The 17723-nt window shown below is 42.0% G+C and overlaps 1 protein-coding gene across 1 annotated transcript in view; it reads left to right on the forward strand.

The window, feature by feature from the left end:
• Positions 1 to 782: 782 nt before the first annotated feature.
• LOC308102840 (ryanodine receptor 3-like) overlaps positions 783 to 17723 on the forward strand; it is a gene marked incomplete at its 3' end in the record, with an annotated part of 39635 nt that continues 22694 nt past the window's right edge. Inside the window, exon 1 of the mRNA XM_080452694.1 lies at positions 783 to 922. Within this exon, the coding sequence (XP_080308820.1) occupies positions 875 to 922 (48 nt within the window). The 5' untranslated portion in view covers positions 783 to 874. The remainder of the gene's footprint in view (positions 923 to 17723) is intronic.

Here is a 17723-nt window from a genome sequence, read left to right on the forward strand (position 1 = left end):
AAAGTAACTAAGTACATTTAATCAAGTACTGTACTTAGGACAATTTTGAGGTATTTTTTACTTGAGTCCAATTTTCAGTACTTTTACATTACTCCACTACATTTCAGAGGCAATTAAATATTATACTTTTACTCCACTACAATTATTTGACAACTTTAGTTACTAGCTATAATTTTTTTTTGTAGATTTTGATTATTACAAAACATATGCTTTAACCACTTTCAGCCCTATACATTTAGGCCATTTGAAAATAGCAGAACTACAAGCTCACAATGCGTTTCGATGCAACACATTGTGAGCTTGTGGATCTGCTATTTTCAAAAGATTTGTATACATTTTGAAAACTTGTGAAATGGGACATTCTGCATAACGAGTACTTTCTACTTTTGGTACTTTAAGTACATTTTTATACCAATACTTTTGTACTTTTACTCAAGTTACATACATTTTGAATTCCGGACTTTACCTTGTAACAGAGTATTTCTACTACTTAAAAGTAAAACATTTGAGTACTTTTTCCACCACTGATGGCTATCAGCAGCAGCAGCAGCAGCATCACCTGCCTCGTCCTCTTGTGCTCCCGATGAGCTCTGTACTGTTTGTGTGACTGTGTGTGTCCGCATGCAGGCACTATACTGCTGCTGCTGCTGCTGCTGCTTGCTGGCACCCACAGGGTGCAGGACCAGGACAGGGAGGGTGCGCGGAGCAGAGAGTGAGTGACAATCAGCGGTGCGCTGCGGTGGGCTTGCCCGGTCTGCCCTATATGGCTGTGAGATGAGCTCTACGCTAATATCGGCTTGAGGGGCAACAGCATCGCGTTTCTGCCGATCAGTCAGTGGCTTTCAGAGTCTAAGCAGGCTCCTTTTGCACAGCCATGGCTGAGGGCGGAGAAGGGGAAGATGAGATTCAGTTCTTGAGAACTGTAAGTAAAAAAGATTTATTCGTTATCGCGGTTCAGCGTGTAGACATGCACTGTTAGTTCTATGCCGTTTGTTATATCATGAACAAGCCTATGCTTGGTCCGCTACCAATAATAGCTTATTAGTGCTTGGACCGAATGGCCAAATCTAGACCAAGTTATTTTGAACTTTATTTTTTTCCACCCGCAAAAAAACGGTTTGCTTTTATTTATTCTGGTTTGCCGCTGTGCATGAATTATGCATTTTTTTGGGGGTCCGCCTGGCGAACTTAATTTGTCGCAGGTGTCTGAACAGCCATCAGCGCGGACGGAGTCGAGCGGCATATTTGCCCTCAGAGCACCTGTCCTGTCGAGAGAGTTCCTTCCAGCGAGCTGTGGAATGTCAATGAGAGTTCCATGTGCTGCAGGTGCAAGGGCGGAATCACTTAACCACTTAAACCCCATATGGGTAACCTGAGTCCCTCAGGTTTTAATACTAGTATATTTTCTGTTATTGTGGGGAAAGCTTGTCGATCTGCTATTTTAAGCGAAAGCTTTCTCCACAATATGGATGCTGGGATTTAAGTGGTTAACACATTAAGGTTCCTGTCATTTTATTGGCCGTTTGATTTTCTGATATATATGTCAGACAGTTATTTTTTTATGTGTGGTCTACTACATTGCAGTGTGGGTGAAATGCTATTCGGCCGCATGATATTTCATTCCCTGCACATGGGTTATTTCGTTTTACATAATCAGGCAATGCTATTTTTACTTTTATGGATGAATTTCGTGCGGTTGGTAGAAGAGTTTCAATAAGTTGTGTTCACACTCCAGCCACCCTTTTGCAATTACTATTTTAGTTGTTTGACGCAGATTGCTTGCAGTGATGTGGTTAGTACTGTATGTAGGCTACAGCAGTTATGCTTGTAAATGATAGCCTATGACAGGTTGTATGTTGGTGTGGTGGGAATAGCTAACACAGTGGGGTGACCACCACGTAATTATTGCCTCGGACAGAGACAGATTTTTGACATAGGAGACTTGTTCCTTTATCCCCCAAGTTCAGTAGTTAATCAACAGGTCATTACATGACTAAACACATTGATTTGCAGTTGATACATGGTCCTCAGATGGGCCTGGACTGTTTTTTTAAAGTCGTTCTCATAATGTTGGTTTAAATATAATACCAGTAAGCTATATTTGTCTGAATGTGAGATATAGAATAGGCTTTATGTCAAAATGATGGTGTTTGTTGTAAAGTTGGATACTCGAGTATCTCTCTGATGTACAAAACAAGCCATAACAGTTCCATAACAGACCTTTTGGGACAGTGACATAAGGCTGGGGTGCCTGCATAGCGGTGCAGCCACTAACCACATGCTTCTTGTGTCGCTAGTCCATCTTGTCTGACATGTCTTCCCTCAGTCTCCTGTCTTTCTGCACCCTCTTGAGTCCTGTATCTAAATAAAGCAAACACTGCAAAAGTCTGGCTCAGCCCCAGGGTTGTGACACATTTGTGTGGGAAACAGTGGCAGCTGTCAGTGGCATTGCAATCGAACTACGACAGGAGATAGAACTATTCTGCAGGAAACTGAAAATACTGCGTAGCCTACCTGTACCTGCCTCTGTCACGGTGAATTATTTTATTGATTGCTGTCGGCCTGAGATGTTGGCCCATGCGGAAGCCCTGAGGGAGCTATAGGCTGGGCTGGTTGGCAGACAGACAGACAGACAGGAGCCTGTACTTAACAACAGCATGCTGTTGATATGCTGACCCATGCCTTTCAGATGCCACTGTCACAATGGCATCTTGATTATCTGATGACAACAGCAATTGGGCTTCCCTATGACCACACAGGCTTGTTGTCAAGGTTGATTCACAAAAGAAACTTAGTTGTGACACTGGCGTGCACAAAGCTCCAATTAAATGTAGAGCCTACACAACATATGATAATCTGTCTATGATTTTACAATGAGCTTTGTGTACCACTTGTATTGCAGTTATTGGAAAGAAAAAACTGATATTGACACATATCATTTTGTTTGCCAATTTTGTTACAGTCCAGAATAGAAACTTAAGGTTTTTAGTTGTGGTGTAGTGACATTTGTGCCATTGGCAAAGCAAGGGCCGCTGAAGTCACAGAACCAGCAGAGCCCCATCTCCACTGTTTCCAAATTACATTTCAGAGGAAATCATATGCTCAGATGTCGTCACTGTCAGGCAGAAACCTTGTAGGTCCAAAAACCTTTCAGGAGATGGATCTAATGTCAATACTTTTCATTGGTTAAATATAAAACCCACATATAAACTTCCCTAATAATATTTTTATTTTTATTTTTGAAAAATAACCACAATAGCAGATGTACAAGCTCACAACACTTCACTATGCGACACAATGTGAGCTTATAGATCTGCTATTTTTACATGACAATGTCACACGACGAAGTATAAAATAGGGCTTTAATTTATGAGAGAAGGGAAAAAAAGATGATAAAGGTTTTCTGCCCGACAGCGACAATTATGTTCGGAAATACATGAGCCACATCTGCTGAAATGTATCTATCCCAACTGTTGTGGTGTATGAGATTGGTTATAGCCAATCTGGGAACCCATCGCCAACTGAAAATGAAAAACAGCGCCCTCTGCTGTTTGTTCTATGTCTGTTGGCTCTGGGCGGACGATAACGTAACACCAGAGCACAAGGAAACCGGTGTTTGTGATGCGCCTTCAGCGCATCACTTCCGGTTGGTGCGACTATGTTTTCATTCCCACTAACAATATTTCTACACGGAACACTAACACCACTTCTCCCAGAGAACATGGATCGTTTTGGTTATAAGCCCACTTGTTTCTATGATGAAAGAGTAAGTTAAAATGTGAATATATTTCCGTGGTTTTGTCTGCTCCGCGGACGCTATTGTTAAATTAGTTTCGGTTTGTTTCGAGGGGGAAAGATCGACGGACATGTGAATCCCGCCCACTACATGTGATTGGGTAAAGCGCGGCCTACTTCCTGATCTGAATGCGCACTCGTTATGACGAACCTCCCCGACAGATTCCAACGCAGTGCAGAAGCTGTTCTTGAGAGATTAGGTTATAGCTAACATAACATTGGAGTGGTCCAGAGACATCCTCCTTATTCAGTTCCAGCCTGGAACGTGATGAGGCACACCTGGCTGTCGAAGTGTAACATTGGGTGAGCTGGCAGTGATGACAAGTTGTCCATCAAAAGGACATAATGTAAAGCAATTGAGTGGAGAACGTATCACACCTCTACCGCAAAGTGAAGAGGATTATGCTGCTTATCCCTGCTGATGTTAGGCACCTCACACTCTTCAATACCCCCCCCCCCCCCCTCCCTTATCGCTTATCGCTGCTTCCTGATGTCACCCCCGACCCCCTCCCCACCGGTCATTATTGCTTCTTGACGTCACACACACACACACACACTCAGACTCACACACTTGCACACACATCCTGATGTTATAGATCGAGAAGCACATCTATATTCTTCATTGCTTGGATCCTCTCTGTCTCCGACAGCTCAACATTTGGTTTTTGTGTTCGTTTTATTATTTTTATTTACCATGTAATGCTGTACCTATTCATCAGATTTTGTCATGGCAGCAGCTAGATTTATTAAACATTGAATTTAAAGATGTTGTAGATACGTATGTCATGGCCATTGTGGTCTCGAGATGCAAGTCTTGATGCAAGGAATGAACTGTGTTCAATTAAGAGAGGTAAAAAGAAAAAATATTCAGAAGAATTCAAGATGGATTCTCTTATTGTTTTTGTTGTGATTATGATTGTTTTTCTCCAGCACAAAATGCAAGAGCAGCAGCAATAAAAAAAGTTTTTTTTTTTTTTTTTTAATCCAAAATGTTCAAAAAGTAGTGAAAATAGCAACACGTTGCGATGTGACGTGTTGTGAGCTTGTAGATCGGCCATTTTCGGCTACTTGTCAAATGGTGAAGTAGAATATAGGGATTACGTGGTTAAAGTAATGAAGGACAGTCAAATCCTACAAGTTAAGCTCAGTATTAAATGCTTAAGTTACCTTTTCACACTGATCTGTCAATTATGATGTTATTTCAAGTGCGTTAGTAATAGGCTATCTAATCACCGCGCTAATTAGAAATGGTGACCAATGTTCTCTTACACTATTTCTACCATTGCCATGATTGAATTACGTGTGGACCATCTGGTTTTCCTATTTGAGGGAAAGGGGATCACAGTCAAAAACAACAAAAACACATCTTAGTTATGTATGTCATGCTGTATATTCATATAAGAACGTGCTTTGCTGAATATACACTAAACGTACAATGTAAGCTTATTTACAAAGTCAGTTGAAGCTTATCACAACTTTCAGTGATGGAAAGTAACTAAGTACATTTACTCAAATACTGTACTTAAGTACAATTTTGAGGTACTTTTAGTTTTTAGCTAAGTTAAGTTATTTACCAGCTACTTTGCAGATTTAGATGATTAAAATGTTCATTAACCACTGAAAATAGCTGATCTGCACGCTCACAAAGCATAGGGATGCTTTGAAGATTTTTTTTTAAACTTTGGTCCTGTAAGTATATTTTGATGCCAATGCCAAGTAAAATTTAGTACTTCTGCCACCATCTGACAATTTCAACATGATCTCTATAAGGCTAATATTCCATTAGCAGCCATACCACCAAGCAGTGTTCTGAATCTGAAATTATTGCGTGGTTGTGCTGAAAAGTTTACGAATGGTGAATGTAAAAACTACAGCCCTTACTTCCTGGTTTTAGATGATACCCACGTTACTATGACATTGTCCTTGTTTGCCGTGTTTATGGCAAAATAGCGGTCTTGAGTTCAGAATATATGAATCAGGTTGATATAATGGTGCGCCATAGAACATAATGGGCATACCAGGCTGATGCTTGCCTGTGATATGCACCATGGGAATTGTAGGAGAACTGAGAAAGGCCAAAACAGCAGAAAGGGGATTTGTCAGTCATGAATATTGTAGTTTTTTAATAGATTATGGTAACCATCAAGAATTTATTGAAATGCACATCAATAGCCTTTAACCTAACCACCTGAACCCTAGCGTCCCTATTTTGGTGAATCTCTTAATAAGTGAACATTCTGCAAAAATAGGGAAACGTTCACCGAAAATAGCAGTTCTGCAAGCAACAGGACTTGTTGTGAGCTTATAGATCTGCTATTTTCAGTGAGGAGATTTGGTGCAGAGAGATAAAAGGAGGAGACCAAGTATAGATCCCTGGGGGACCCCCTGTCAACGAAGTATGTAGGTTTTAAGTGGTTAAAAGCAGCCAGGTGATCCACAGTCTTCTATTCACCCTGTAGCCGCCCCCCGAGGCTTATTTGGAGTTTATGTTGTTCTGGAAGCCATCTGCATACCAAGGCCAAGACTCTGGGGGTTTAAATTTAGCCTTTTAAAAGCTGATGCTTCCACAGCACATACAGTACAGGCCCTTGGTCTCCTGGCACCATACCACATTGCTTCAGCTTGAGCGGCACAAAACCAGTGGCACTTTAACACCATGTTTATGGGGATAATCCAAGCTTTTTCTTTTTTTTTTACTCAGGACGAATAACTCTGAGAGTTCCCCTTACAGGTTCATTTGGTTCCTTTTGTACACTCTCACAGTTACAGATCTGTAAGGGTCCATTTTGAACCTCCTCAAGGAGCCCTGAGGGTTTTCTGGCACCCACTTTGAGAACCACTGATTTAGACATCAGCGGCTTAATAGCACAAAGTAATATTGTATCAAGCTAATTACACAGCAGGCGATATGTCTGTATGAACAACAAGATAAAGCAGCAATCATTTAAGGTATAAAATAGGAAGAACGTCAATCAAATCAATTTTCTACGTGGCAGCTGTCAACATGTTTGGGACTAGTTGCAACAAAAAAAAACAGCATTTCTTTGGTCACATTTATTGTCAAGAGGCTTTTTAGCATTAGTTGATTTGTCTTCTATAGTGTTTTCCACACCAGCAGCGACATTGTTGTTTGAATTGCTCCTTAACTGTTGTTGTCCGTGGAAAGGAAAAGAGAGAATCCAAATCATTGCCAGGTTGGATATATTGCACCAGTTGATACCCTTGCGAAGTTAGCAGTGTGAACTGAGAGATGGGAGAGAGAGGAGGGGCAGTGGGGGAGAGAGAGAGAGAGAGAGAGTTGTGTTGTGTTGTGTGCTGCATCCTCAGGTGAACTTCCCTAACTTGGTCAAATTGAACGAGGACTCCCTTCCATATTGATCGAGCTGGAGGCAGAGGTCTCAGTCTGTTCTCTGTCTCTGACAGCTCAGCACTCAGAGTAGAGTCATCAGTGTTGAAAGACAGCATGCCTGCCCCTGTTCCTATCATTTACACAACTTAGACGTGACAGTGTCACGGCTTGCAATGGGTGAACCTGTTCAAGATTTACACGTGAGCTGTTCCTTCTCAATAGAGTGACTAACTAGTACTGAGGATATTTTTAGTTGTTTAACTGTTTTAAGCACTTGAACACTAGCATCCACTCATTCACTGAAATAGCCGATCTACGAACCTGTAAAAGGCTAAGAGATTTTATGTAGAGCAGACAAGTACAGTATTATGAGTTTACTAAGTATAGTTTGTCCGCCGGTAGCTCAGTTGGTAGGTCATTTGCAAAAGGCCAAAGTGCACCCAGAACTCTACCCAGAACCCTGCATTCTGGGTAGCGCCAGCGCTCAGTGTATGAGTAGCACGGTTTGGGAAACTTAAAGGGAGTGTGACTAGATAGTGAGGGAAAAATGACTTTTTTTCTATCGATTAGTCTCACCATGGAGACTTGAATTCATGGATTCTTTTTTTTGTCGCATTCTCAGGCCAATAATTTGATGAACGGCAGCGGTACAAAGGGTCTCCTTTGTGTCTCCTACTGAAACCGTTGCCTACCGGTCCGCTGGTCATAACATTTTTGGCTTAGGAATTCGACAAAAACAAAAAAAAGTCCATGAATTCAAGTCTCCATGGGGTGACTAATCGATAGAAAAATCATTTTTTGGGTGAACTATCCCTTTAAGTCAGATAAGCTGATGGTAGGTGTTGCGCTCCACCTCAGCAGTCCATCTACCAGGGGTCTAGTGCATTTAAATGGGGATAGACACCGTCGTTCCTGGCCGATACCGACAATAAGTCACTCTGACCTGCTAAGTATAGAGGGTTTATGTGGTTAATGTTCTGAAAATAATCTGGCTAACACAATTTTAATATGCATAGATGTAAACAAAAGCAATAATGTTGATTAAGCAATTTCGCAGACCTGCTGATTCAATTGAGTATTATACAGTATGAATAGTTCATACTTTATGTACTGTTGTATATGGGATATTAAATCCTGTCACCACACTAGAGCAGTTCCTTCTCAGAGCAATAGTGGACTAACTAGTACTTAGGCTATTTGTAGTGGTTTAATCGTTTTATAATGTTCTGAAAATGATCTGGCTAACACAGTTTTAAATACGCATAGATGTAAAGAAAAGCAACAATGTTGGAAAAGCACTTTCACAGATTTGCTGATTCCATTGAGTATTATATGAATAGTTCATAGTTTATGTACTGTTGTTATTGGGTTATAAAATCCTATCATCTCTCATTTCTGAAGTTGTGGGTAGGCCTATTTTAGTGTTCTATACTTCCATAAAATATGATATATGCATCACATTCTGTCATTCTACTGTACATGAGAGACTGGATGTGATAAAAGCTTTTCTTTTATTGGCTGTAGAGCTTAGTTTACATGCGGAAGACAGAACTAACATTAAAGCTGGCAATCGTTGTATTATTAGTGCCACAAGAGACGTTATTTATCTGAAGGTGCTGCCAAGAGGTGGGAAAGTAATGACATCTCTCAGTGCCCCATGTGGCCCTTTGTGTTCCAGTGAGCTGTCATATTTGCATTATGTCTACAGCCTTAACCCTTTAAGACCGGGAACGCATCTGTGTCATATTAGATTTGAGCTATAACCCTGATTTTAAACTTTGGCTATTCAAAAATAGCAGATATACAAGCTCATAGCGCGGCGCCAAGTGCCGCGCTACAAGCTTGTAGATCTGCTATTTTTGGAAAATCTCGAACATTTGTGCAAATATTGTTTTTAAAGGGAATATTTTTGACTCAAATCTTTGCTTCTAGGGGGTCCCTGGAACAAAATATTTTCAGATGATATACCAACATAGGGTTTTCAGAAAACTGTTGGTATTTACAAGACATTTGTAGATGCGTTCCGGGATTGAAGCCGTGTTGACAAGCTCATGACATACCCATGAATTATGTTGGTGGTTGCACAGTGTTGGTCCTGTGGACCGTTAAATGGCTTTAGCCAGAGAAGAGCCTTCATTGCATTGCATTGCAGAGGACTTCGATAGCGTAGCCTTTGACCTTTGTTTCAATATGATTAAGGACTCAATTTAGAGACTTGATAAAAAGTTTAAAGTTTCATGAGAGGCTCAGGTTCTCTTAACAGCCAAAGTGGCAGCGTGAGTGGGCTCTCAAATTTAATTATTACCTTCATTAATCAATGCAGGACGGAATTAGGTACAGGCAGTGGGCTTCTCTGAGGTTTGTTTGCCCCCCAAGGATATCGGGTTTATTTTAATTCATACCACCGCCTGTCTGTTTGGTCCTGGCTCCTCCTCAGCCATTAACGGTTTGCCTGATAGAATCAGTTAGCTTATGATTATGAATCACGATTATGCGTCATCGTTTGAATCACTAATTATCTCAAGGATCTCAAGGTCTTTCACTTAAGGAAAATAATCATATGATTTGTCTGTTGTGTGTCTGCTGTCTGTTGTCGGTTTGTGTTGCTCCAGGCTAACTGTTTACTGTTTACTGTGCAAATGTTGATAACAGCAACAGATCAGAGATAAGATAACATCGCATTGCCTGACAAATCTACAGACAATGTCTATCCTTGGTTGGCGAGGTTTTAAAATGTGTCAAATGCAGGACAGTGCCAATTGATCCGTTGTGAAATGCTATAGAATCTGTTCTGCCGTCAACCAATTGCATCACTGCAAAGTTGGGAAAGAAACTTTTGGTGTCCTCGTAATATGCAAATGGGATAGGAACGATGACTTAATCCTCACAGACCTTCTGCAGTGTGACGAGTGCGCCAATATTTTGCTTGGTATGCAGTGATACCTACACAGTGTGTCTGACTCTCACAGACACGGTGGGGCTTTTGTGGACAGCAAGGCCATTGTCCTGGGTCAGGACCTGAGAGCTCAGAGGAAGAAAAATGTAGTTTAAGTATTCTTAGGGCGATTGTCTGCTTCCACCTGATCTCAGCACTCATCTTCTTTTCTCCGTCTATAGCGCTTCTGCCGTACTTGTCTTGAATATAAAGCAATGATGGATTGTTCTCTCGCTTTATCACCACCACCACCACCACCTGACACCACACAAAGAAACAGCTTATCAACCCCACACCCCACCTTCCAAATACACCCACCCAAGGAGAGTAATGAAGTACATTTGCTTGAGTACTGTACTTTTAATTTATTATTCATATTTTTTTTGTATCTGTACTTTTCAATTATTTTTTATTTTTTAAAGCTTATGACTTTCACTCGCCTGCATTTCAAAGACAAATTGTACTTTTGACACTATTACATTTCTATTACATTTAACTCAAGTAAAGGATCTGACTGAGCAACTTTAACTTGTAGTTGAGTAATAATTGACCAGGAGTTAGGGATGTTAACAATTAATCTATAGTTGATAAATTGAAGATTTTTTTTCTTTTTTGGGCTAGGTAAAGTTACAGGTATGGTGTGTGTGATATCAAATATCAAAAAGCTTACCATAATCACAGTAATCCTTAATCATATATTATACCATCATATTCAAGGGCTTTTGGAGAGAAATGAGACTCCATAGAGCACTGCAGAGGGGAGGTGTGTGTGTGTGGGTGTGTGTTTGTGTCCAGCTGATGCTCGTTGACGCTCGTTAATGTTACATACATCAAGGCAATTATGTTACTCATTTTCTGTTTTGGACAAGAATTTTCCTTTTGGTGCTAAAAAACGCTGCTTATCAATTAATCGATTAATCGATCGATAAGGTTATCAATTAATGAATTAATTAGAGTACCTCAACTGGGGTTGTACAGGGGTACTAGGGTTGAGTACTTTGTCCACGACTGCATACATTAGAAATGTGTTCACGCCTCTTCTAGCTGTGGCTTTGGGCCAGAGCGAGCTTTCGCCAGTGCTGCTGTTATGGACGGCTCGGCCCGTTTGGCGTCGGCAGTTATTTGGACCCACTGTCAAGGTATGGTTGCAAGCTAAGCCAAGGAAATCCAATTTGTTAGATGGATGCCGCATAACTCCTGGTGTCTGTGATCTGGAATTTGATTTGATTTTCTTACTTTGTGGCTTGGGTGGGAGGTGCTTTATTAAAAGAGTTTGGCTAGCTTTCTTCTATACACACACACACGCATGGATGCACGCACACGCGCGCGGGCACGCACACACGTCAGTAATAGCAAAGTATTAAATGCATTTTTCATTACAATTCACCATGTGTTATTCAGAAAGGCAGGCCTATTTCTAGTCTTCGTGAATTGTGTATGAGACAGTGATTTTTTTCCTCTAGAGAACTCTTTCAAAACATCCTTGGAAGCATCAAGTTTTCTAGAGTGACATTATTATTGGAGGTCAAGATGTGAAAGTAAATTAAATCCAGTAGTTGTACTCTGATTCAACGGCTTTTGCGCTGTCAGAAAGTGTACCAACTTATATTTTCTTAAATGGACATGTTGTGGCAACAGGCAATATAACTAAGAAAATAGGCCAAATCAATATGAGCCGTCTTTAACGGGCTGTAATAGGGGTTAAATGTCTTGCTCATGGACATTGTGACATTGTAACACTTACTGGCTTGCCCACTATACATGTGGACCGGTGACCTTCTGATTACCACACAGCCTCTCTATTGGCTGCCACTAAAATGTGTATGTAGGCCTATGTGTTTTTGAGAGGGAAAAAAATGCATAGAAACCAATCTCACCCGATTACGCGGCATGTACTTTGGTGCTTTGGGCTGTAAAATGCGGCATTAAGTTATGAAATTTTGAAAAGTTATGAAGTATCCGAAATAGTAGGGGACTGGTCCCCATTGGCCCTCATGTTGATTCCACAGAGACCATTTTGTTTGTGCTTTGTGGCCTTGATGGCTGGCTGGTGGCGAGAGGTGGATATATACGTCTTGTGCCCACATCTCATTAAGCTGTCATTACTACCAGATCCACTTAGGCTCTGTAACAACAACTCAAAACATAGCTGCTACTCTTACTGAGACTCTGGGTTCCGGAAAACCTTTCATTTCAGGTGCACAGGAAACTTTCAAGTGTTCTGCAGATTGCCAAACATTGATTTCTCTCTCTTCCTGTCAGTGCCTCGATCTCTCGCTTTGGGTGTATTGATGTTACGGTAGGTGTTTCTTTTTTGGAGCTACCGCTGTTTTCTTTTTTTAGCACGTTGTTATTTTTAAATGGAAAACGTCAGTGTCCCCTTTTTTTCTTTGTATCTTTAACACCCTCTCTCAACTTAGATTACAGATATACTATTACAGTAGTTTCTTTCTCTCTTCTCAGCATTTCTTGTTTCCTTGCTCTCTCTGCCTTTTGTCCCATTCTTAAGAAGATAATGGTCTTTTTAATTCAAGAGGATGTTAGAACGTTGTCAATTAAAACAATAATTATTTTACACTCAGGCCCTCATGGTAGACAGAGGCTGATGGATCCAACGTTTCAGCCTGACTACAGTCTGGAGCCCTACAGTCCACTCTCTTGCTTTTATATTGTGCTGCTGACGGAGTCCAAACTGTGATTCGCAAATGAATCGTAACGTCATTTTTTGCTCCCCATGTACTGCATTCCATCCTACCAGGACATGAATTGCATTCACCTGGCATCCTTGTAATCCTAAGTGTGTAATCAGGGACGAGGTAAACTTGGACAGAAAAGCAGCAGTACTATTGTTCCCACGGCCCAAAGTGTGAACCACTGCTTTAAAGTGCAGTATTTTTGTTCTTATGAAGAGACTCATTTGCATCAAACCCACAACCTGTTTAAGTTCTTAAACCACCTTGTACTGTGGATATCTTGTTAGCATCTATCCCTATTCTTCCCTCTTATGTATCTTCTGCAAGATATGTTGGTGTGGTACAACTCCAGCCTCCTCTGTGGTCACACAGAGGCTCTGGATGAGCTCAATGCCTAAATGTAAAATGTCAGTTTAAGACGGATGGAGCTTTCGTGTGAGGCACCAGCATCAGGACCTTATCAGGCTTCCATCTGACTGCGGTTCTCACTACTCAATGGCCTTTGATCTCTATGTTCTTAGCTACAGCTACTGTAAGCTTAACTAAAAACCTGTAGCTCAATCTGTACTTATCACCTCGCCTGACATTTATGAGAAACACGACCCCCGGGCCAATCCAGCCATTTAGAAAGGCAACGCACCCGATAGAGTGCGAACAAGGAGACAAACCTGGCGGAATTCTATGCTCAAATTCCCCTTCCGTTTTTTCACCACTGACCGCCTTTTTCCTCCCCAAAGTCTGGCCTGTCACTGCTGACCGACTCGAGCATGCGCGCAACATGTGTGTCAAAATAGCAGCGCCGAGGGACTGAGCAGATTCACCTTTTCTCAAGTTCACATCGGTGGCAGCGCTGGGTGACTTGTGGGAGTTTATTTGGCATGCTGGAGCCCTGGGAGTTCTCGGGTTTCGGCCAGTGAGCGCGTTGGGCCGCACACGCACACACCTGCTGTTGTCTGTTAGGGCAGGGTTTTTTCAAAGTGGGTCCCAGGGGGTCATCATCCAAATGAGGGGAGTTTAATTTAACTACACTTCAATTCACTCGAAATGTGTTCAATACTAAGAAAATGTATGAGTGGCTATTCTAACAGTGTTTGAATATTTCCGTTATGAATCTATTTCTGATGTACAAAATGTACGTGGTAGTAAATGTAAATAGAAAATGTAATTGAATTTAAACCATAATGATAATACCAGGGCCTCTTGACTAGAGCACAATTATTTGAAATGGGGGTCCAAAGACCAATAGAAGTCTGTTTGGGGGTCTGTGGCATGACAAAATTAGAAAACCCATTGGGTGTTAGGGGGGGCTGAACGAAAGAGCTTGTGTGGCAAGAGAGAGAGAGAGAGAGAGACAAAAACTCGGTTAAAGGGAGGGTGGCAAAAGTGAAGGGTCTCCAGAAGGGCAGCGGCATACCTGCATGTCCCAGTGGAGTGTCAAGGAAAGCCCTGAGGAGGTTATGACAAGAGGTTTTGTTGCCAGTGTGGAATGGCAGAGGGCCTGGTTGGGAAAGGCGTGGAGGTGGGGGGGGGGGGGCAGAAAGCAGGGTCTATTTGACACTGTACACTTGCCACTTGCCCCGCCCAACCTAACCCCCCCCCACCTCCCAACACACCCTTACTCACCCCCCCTCCGGGACAAGGCCCTATACATAGACCATGATGTTACCCCCTGGTTAAGCCTAATTTATATCTTCGCTTGCTGAAAAGAACTGATCGGTGTGACGCGTTCTTAGCTTGTAGATCTGTTATTTTTCGGACAAGCGACACTGTCGCACGACGTAGTATAAATTAAGCCTTAACGATCTAGCAGATGGCCGTGCCTCGCGGATCACTTTGCTGCAGATTCACCAGATTCCCTGGCCTGGGATCAAGTCAGGGGCCTACTGTAGAAAGAGAGAGAGAGGGGGGGGGGACAGGGAGGGAGGAGAGAGAGAGAGAGAGAGACAAGAGGGAGGGAGGAGAGGGAGGGGAGAGAGAAATTGTCTCTGTTAAGATAGAATATCTGGGTGTGTCGTGGTTATACTTTAATCTTTACACTTTAATTTGAACGCAAGCGTGGTTTATAATTAGCTGTGCACTGGTGTACATCGCAAATAGCAGATTTACAAGCTCACACTTTTTGATGCTTGATGACATGGCACGCAACCAAATATAAATCAGGCATTAGTTTAGCCGGTGTCGGCAGTACTTAATTCCCCCCACACACACTATTCCTGTCAGTCTCTGTGAGACTGTCACAGACAGTATCCAGACGATGTGGAATTGCATGTCATCACGGTTTCACGGAGTCCGACCGCTTGCTGCTTTCGAACGATCTGAAAGCGATGTCAGCAAGGTTCAACTTGCTTCTCTCAGACCCGTCAATCCACCCTGGTGTGATTGTCATTATAGCAATTGCATTGGAAAAGAAAAAAGCCTCTTGTTGCACATCTTTGAATTTGAACAGAGACACACACACACGCACACACTGACACACACACACACACACACACACACACACACACACACACACACACACACACACACACACACACACACACGCACACACACGCACAAACATGCTCAAACACGCACAAATGCATGCACGCACACAAACATTCACTTACCAAACTTTTGGGGACATTGCATTGACTTATATTCATTCCTTATCTCATTACCTTAACCCCACCCCTACCCCAACGCATACCCTAACCCTATGAAAGTTAGTCAAATCCAATTGGGGACACCAATTTGACAACATCCACTGACATAGGCCACATTATGGCCAAATATGGCACTCTACAGGTCACGAACAGATGCGCACACACGCACGCTCACACTCCGGTCAGATCAGTAGTACTGCCAGAGCCTGTGGCTAGTTTTGCCAGGGGACCAGAATTTCAAACAGCTGCTACTGTATATGAAAAGTATGTATTTATTTAATTTTAAAGAGGTGACAAGTCTCTGTCTAGACTGCAGCCATATTGAATTTCCCTGGCCTTACTCTTGGAGCGCGTTTAGCCGTTTACAGTATGCCATTCCCAAGGATAAATCCCACAACAAATCGCTGTGATGCACGGACTGAGTGCGTTAGTTGCGGAGGGAGTGGTCATTTTGGTTCACTTGCTAATCTATTATGTCCACCATGGCTTACCAAGTCGGACAGCGTGCTCATCGACGCACATTCGCACAAGTAAGCAGGCAGTCGCTTGCCTAGCGCCTTGCCCAGGCGCGCCTCACGAGTCACAAGCCCGCTGTAAACGCACCTACCTTTGTTTTCAAGTGATGTCATGTATTTGTTGTAAAACCTTGTACACATAGACAGGACATTGAGTGAAGTAAAACGAGCGCTTCCCAAAAAAAAAATCTTGGAAAAAGAATGCACACGTCAGGAAGAACAAGCTACTACTGTACGTATCAAGGATCTGTCAGCGAAACCACCACAGTTGTAATTCTCAATGTCTAATTTCTCCCCTCTGTGAATGACCATTTAAACCTAAAAGTGGGGCTCTGGATTCCTTAACCACAGGAACCTTAGCATCACTATTCTGGGCATGTCATGAACATTCCGCGAAAATAGGCGAAGTAGGCTGTCCAACAAAATAGACGATCTACAAGCTCACAACGTGTCGCAACACAGTGTGTTGTGAGCTTGTAGTTTGGCTATTTTCTGTGAAGAGATTTGGTGTAGAGGGAAAAAGGAGTGGATCAAGTATAGAACCCTGGGTGACCCCGGTCAGCTAAGTATATAGGGCTTAAGTGGTCAATGGTTAAGTCAATGGATAAGTCAAGGCCAACCCTTGCATGCTCATTCAGTTCAGCCTATTCTGGGATAGTGGTGTAGTGTAGAACCCCAGACAATATGTTGTATTTCAGTGGACTTTATCTTTTATACATTTTTGTCTCTGGAATGTACATTCATGTGAAAAATAGGCCATGTGTAGCATTGTTATGGCATTATTATGGAGCATTCATCTGGTAAATAGAGTATTTTGTGTTGGTTGGAACTATGTGGGAAGATTATTGTGTCAAAAGTGTTGCTCTGTGAGCAGGACAGGAATTTCATGGAGGCCATAAAGGCCATGGTCACCGTGGCCTCTCAGTTTGACCTTCTGACCCTAAAAAAATGAGGCTACGGTGATGCCCCACCCACGCTGCCCCAGCTGATTGTACCATTTTCTTACCAAGGTCTGAGGAAGAGCCTCCTGGCTCCCGTCTTTATTGTTACCAATAAAGAAATAACCCACGATGGGAGCAGCATTCTGGTGTGCAGACTTTATTGTTTTCCCACCATTTTCTTTTCTGCCCTTTTCCTGTCAATATGCTTTTTTTAAACACCAGTGTCTACTTTTGTTGAGGTTTAGAATTCTTAGGTCCACTCTCCATTTCACCATCTTCAAAAGAGTCCAGTGGACTAGTGCTGACCAGGGCTGAGGATGCATGAACTTTTGTTTCGTTTCCACAATTATTGGTAATATGTAAATAGCAATAGAATATTTATTATATTTTATTCCACTGATAGTTACACTGTTAAGTATTTAAATTCTTCATTTCCTGGCATTTGGCCTTTGTGCCCTCAAACAATTTACAACACCAAAGGTCAAGTGGCCGAGTCCCTAAAATGACCAAATTCCTGGCCTGCCTGTGAGTATTAGCTATATTGAGGTCTAAGTAATAGCCTTCTTCTGTTGCCAAAAACGCCTTTTAATATTCTCAAAGGCACCACTGCATGGGTACTTATTCTTGGTAACTTTATGAGAAAGTGCTCAATTGGAAAATTGTCTAATTTGAATAAAAACAATTAATTATAGCAAAGATTAAAACGTTCTCTTGCGGGATCAATAAAAGTCCATCTATCTACTTGTTTATCTATCTAGATAATGTGCCCTTTGCCTGACTTAATGGTACACCATGAACATTTTCAACATTTATTTGTTGTAGTCGGGGCTAATGGTCTATTAGCAGTCATAAC

This window comes from Gymnoscopelus braueri (assembly GCF_963280865.1).
Source record: "Gymnoscopelus braueri genome assembly, chromosome: 16".
Classification (NCBI taxonomy): Eukaryota; Metazoa; Chordata; class Actinopteri; order Myctophiformes; family Myctophidae; genus Gymnoscopelus; species Gymnoscopelus braueri.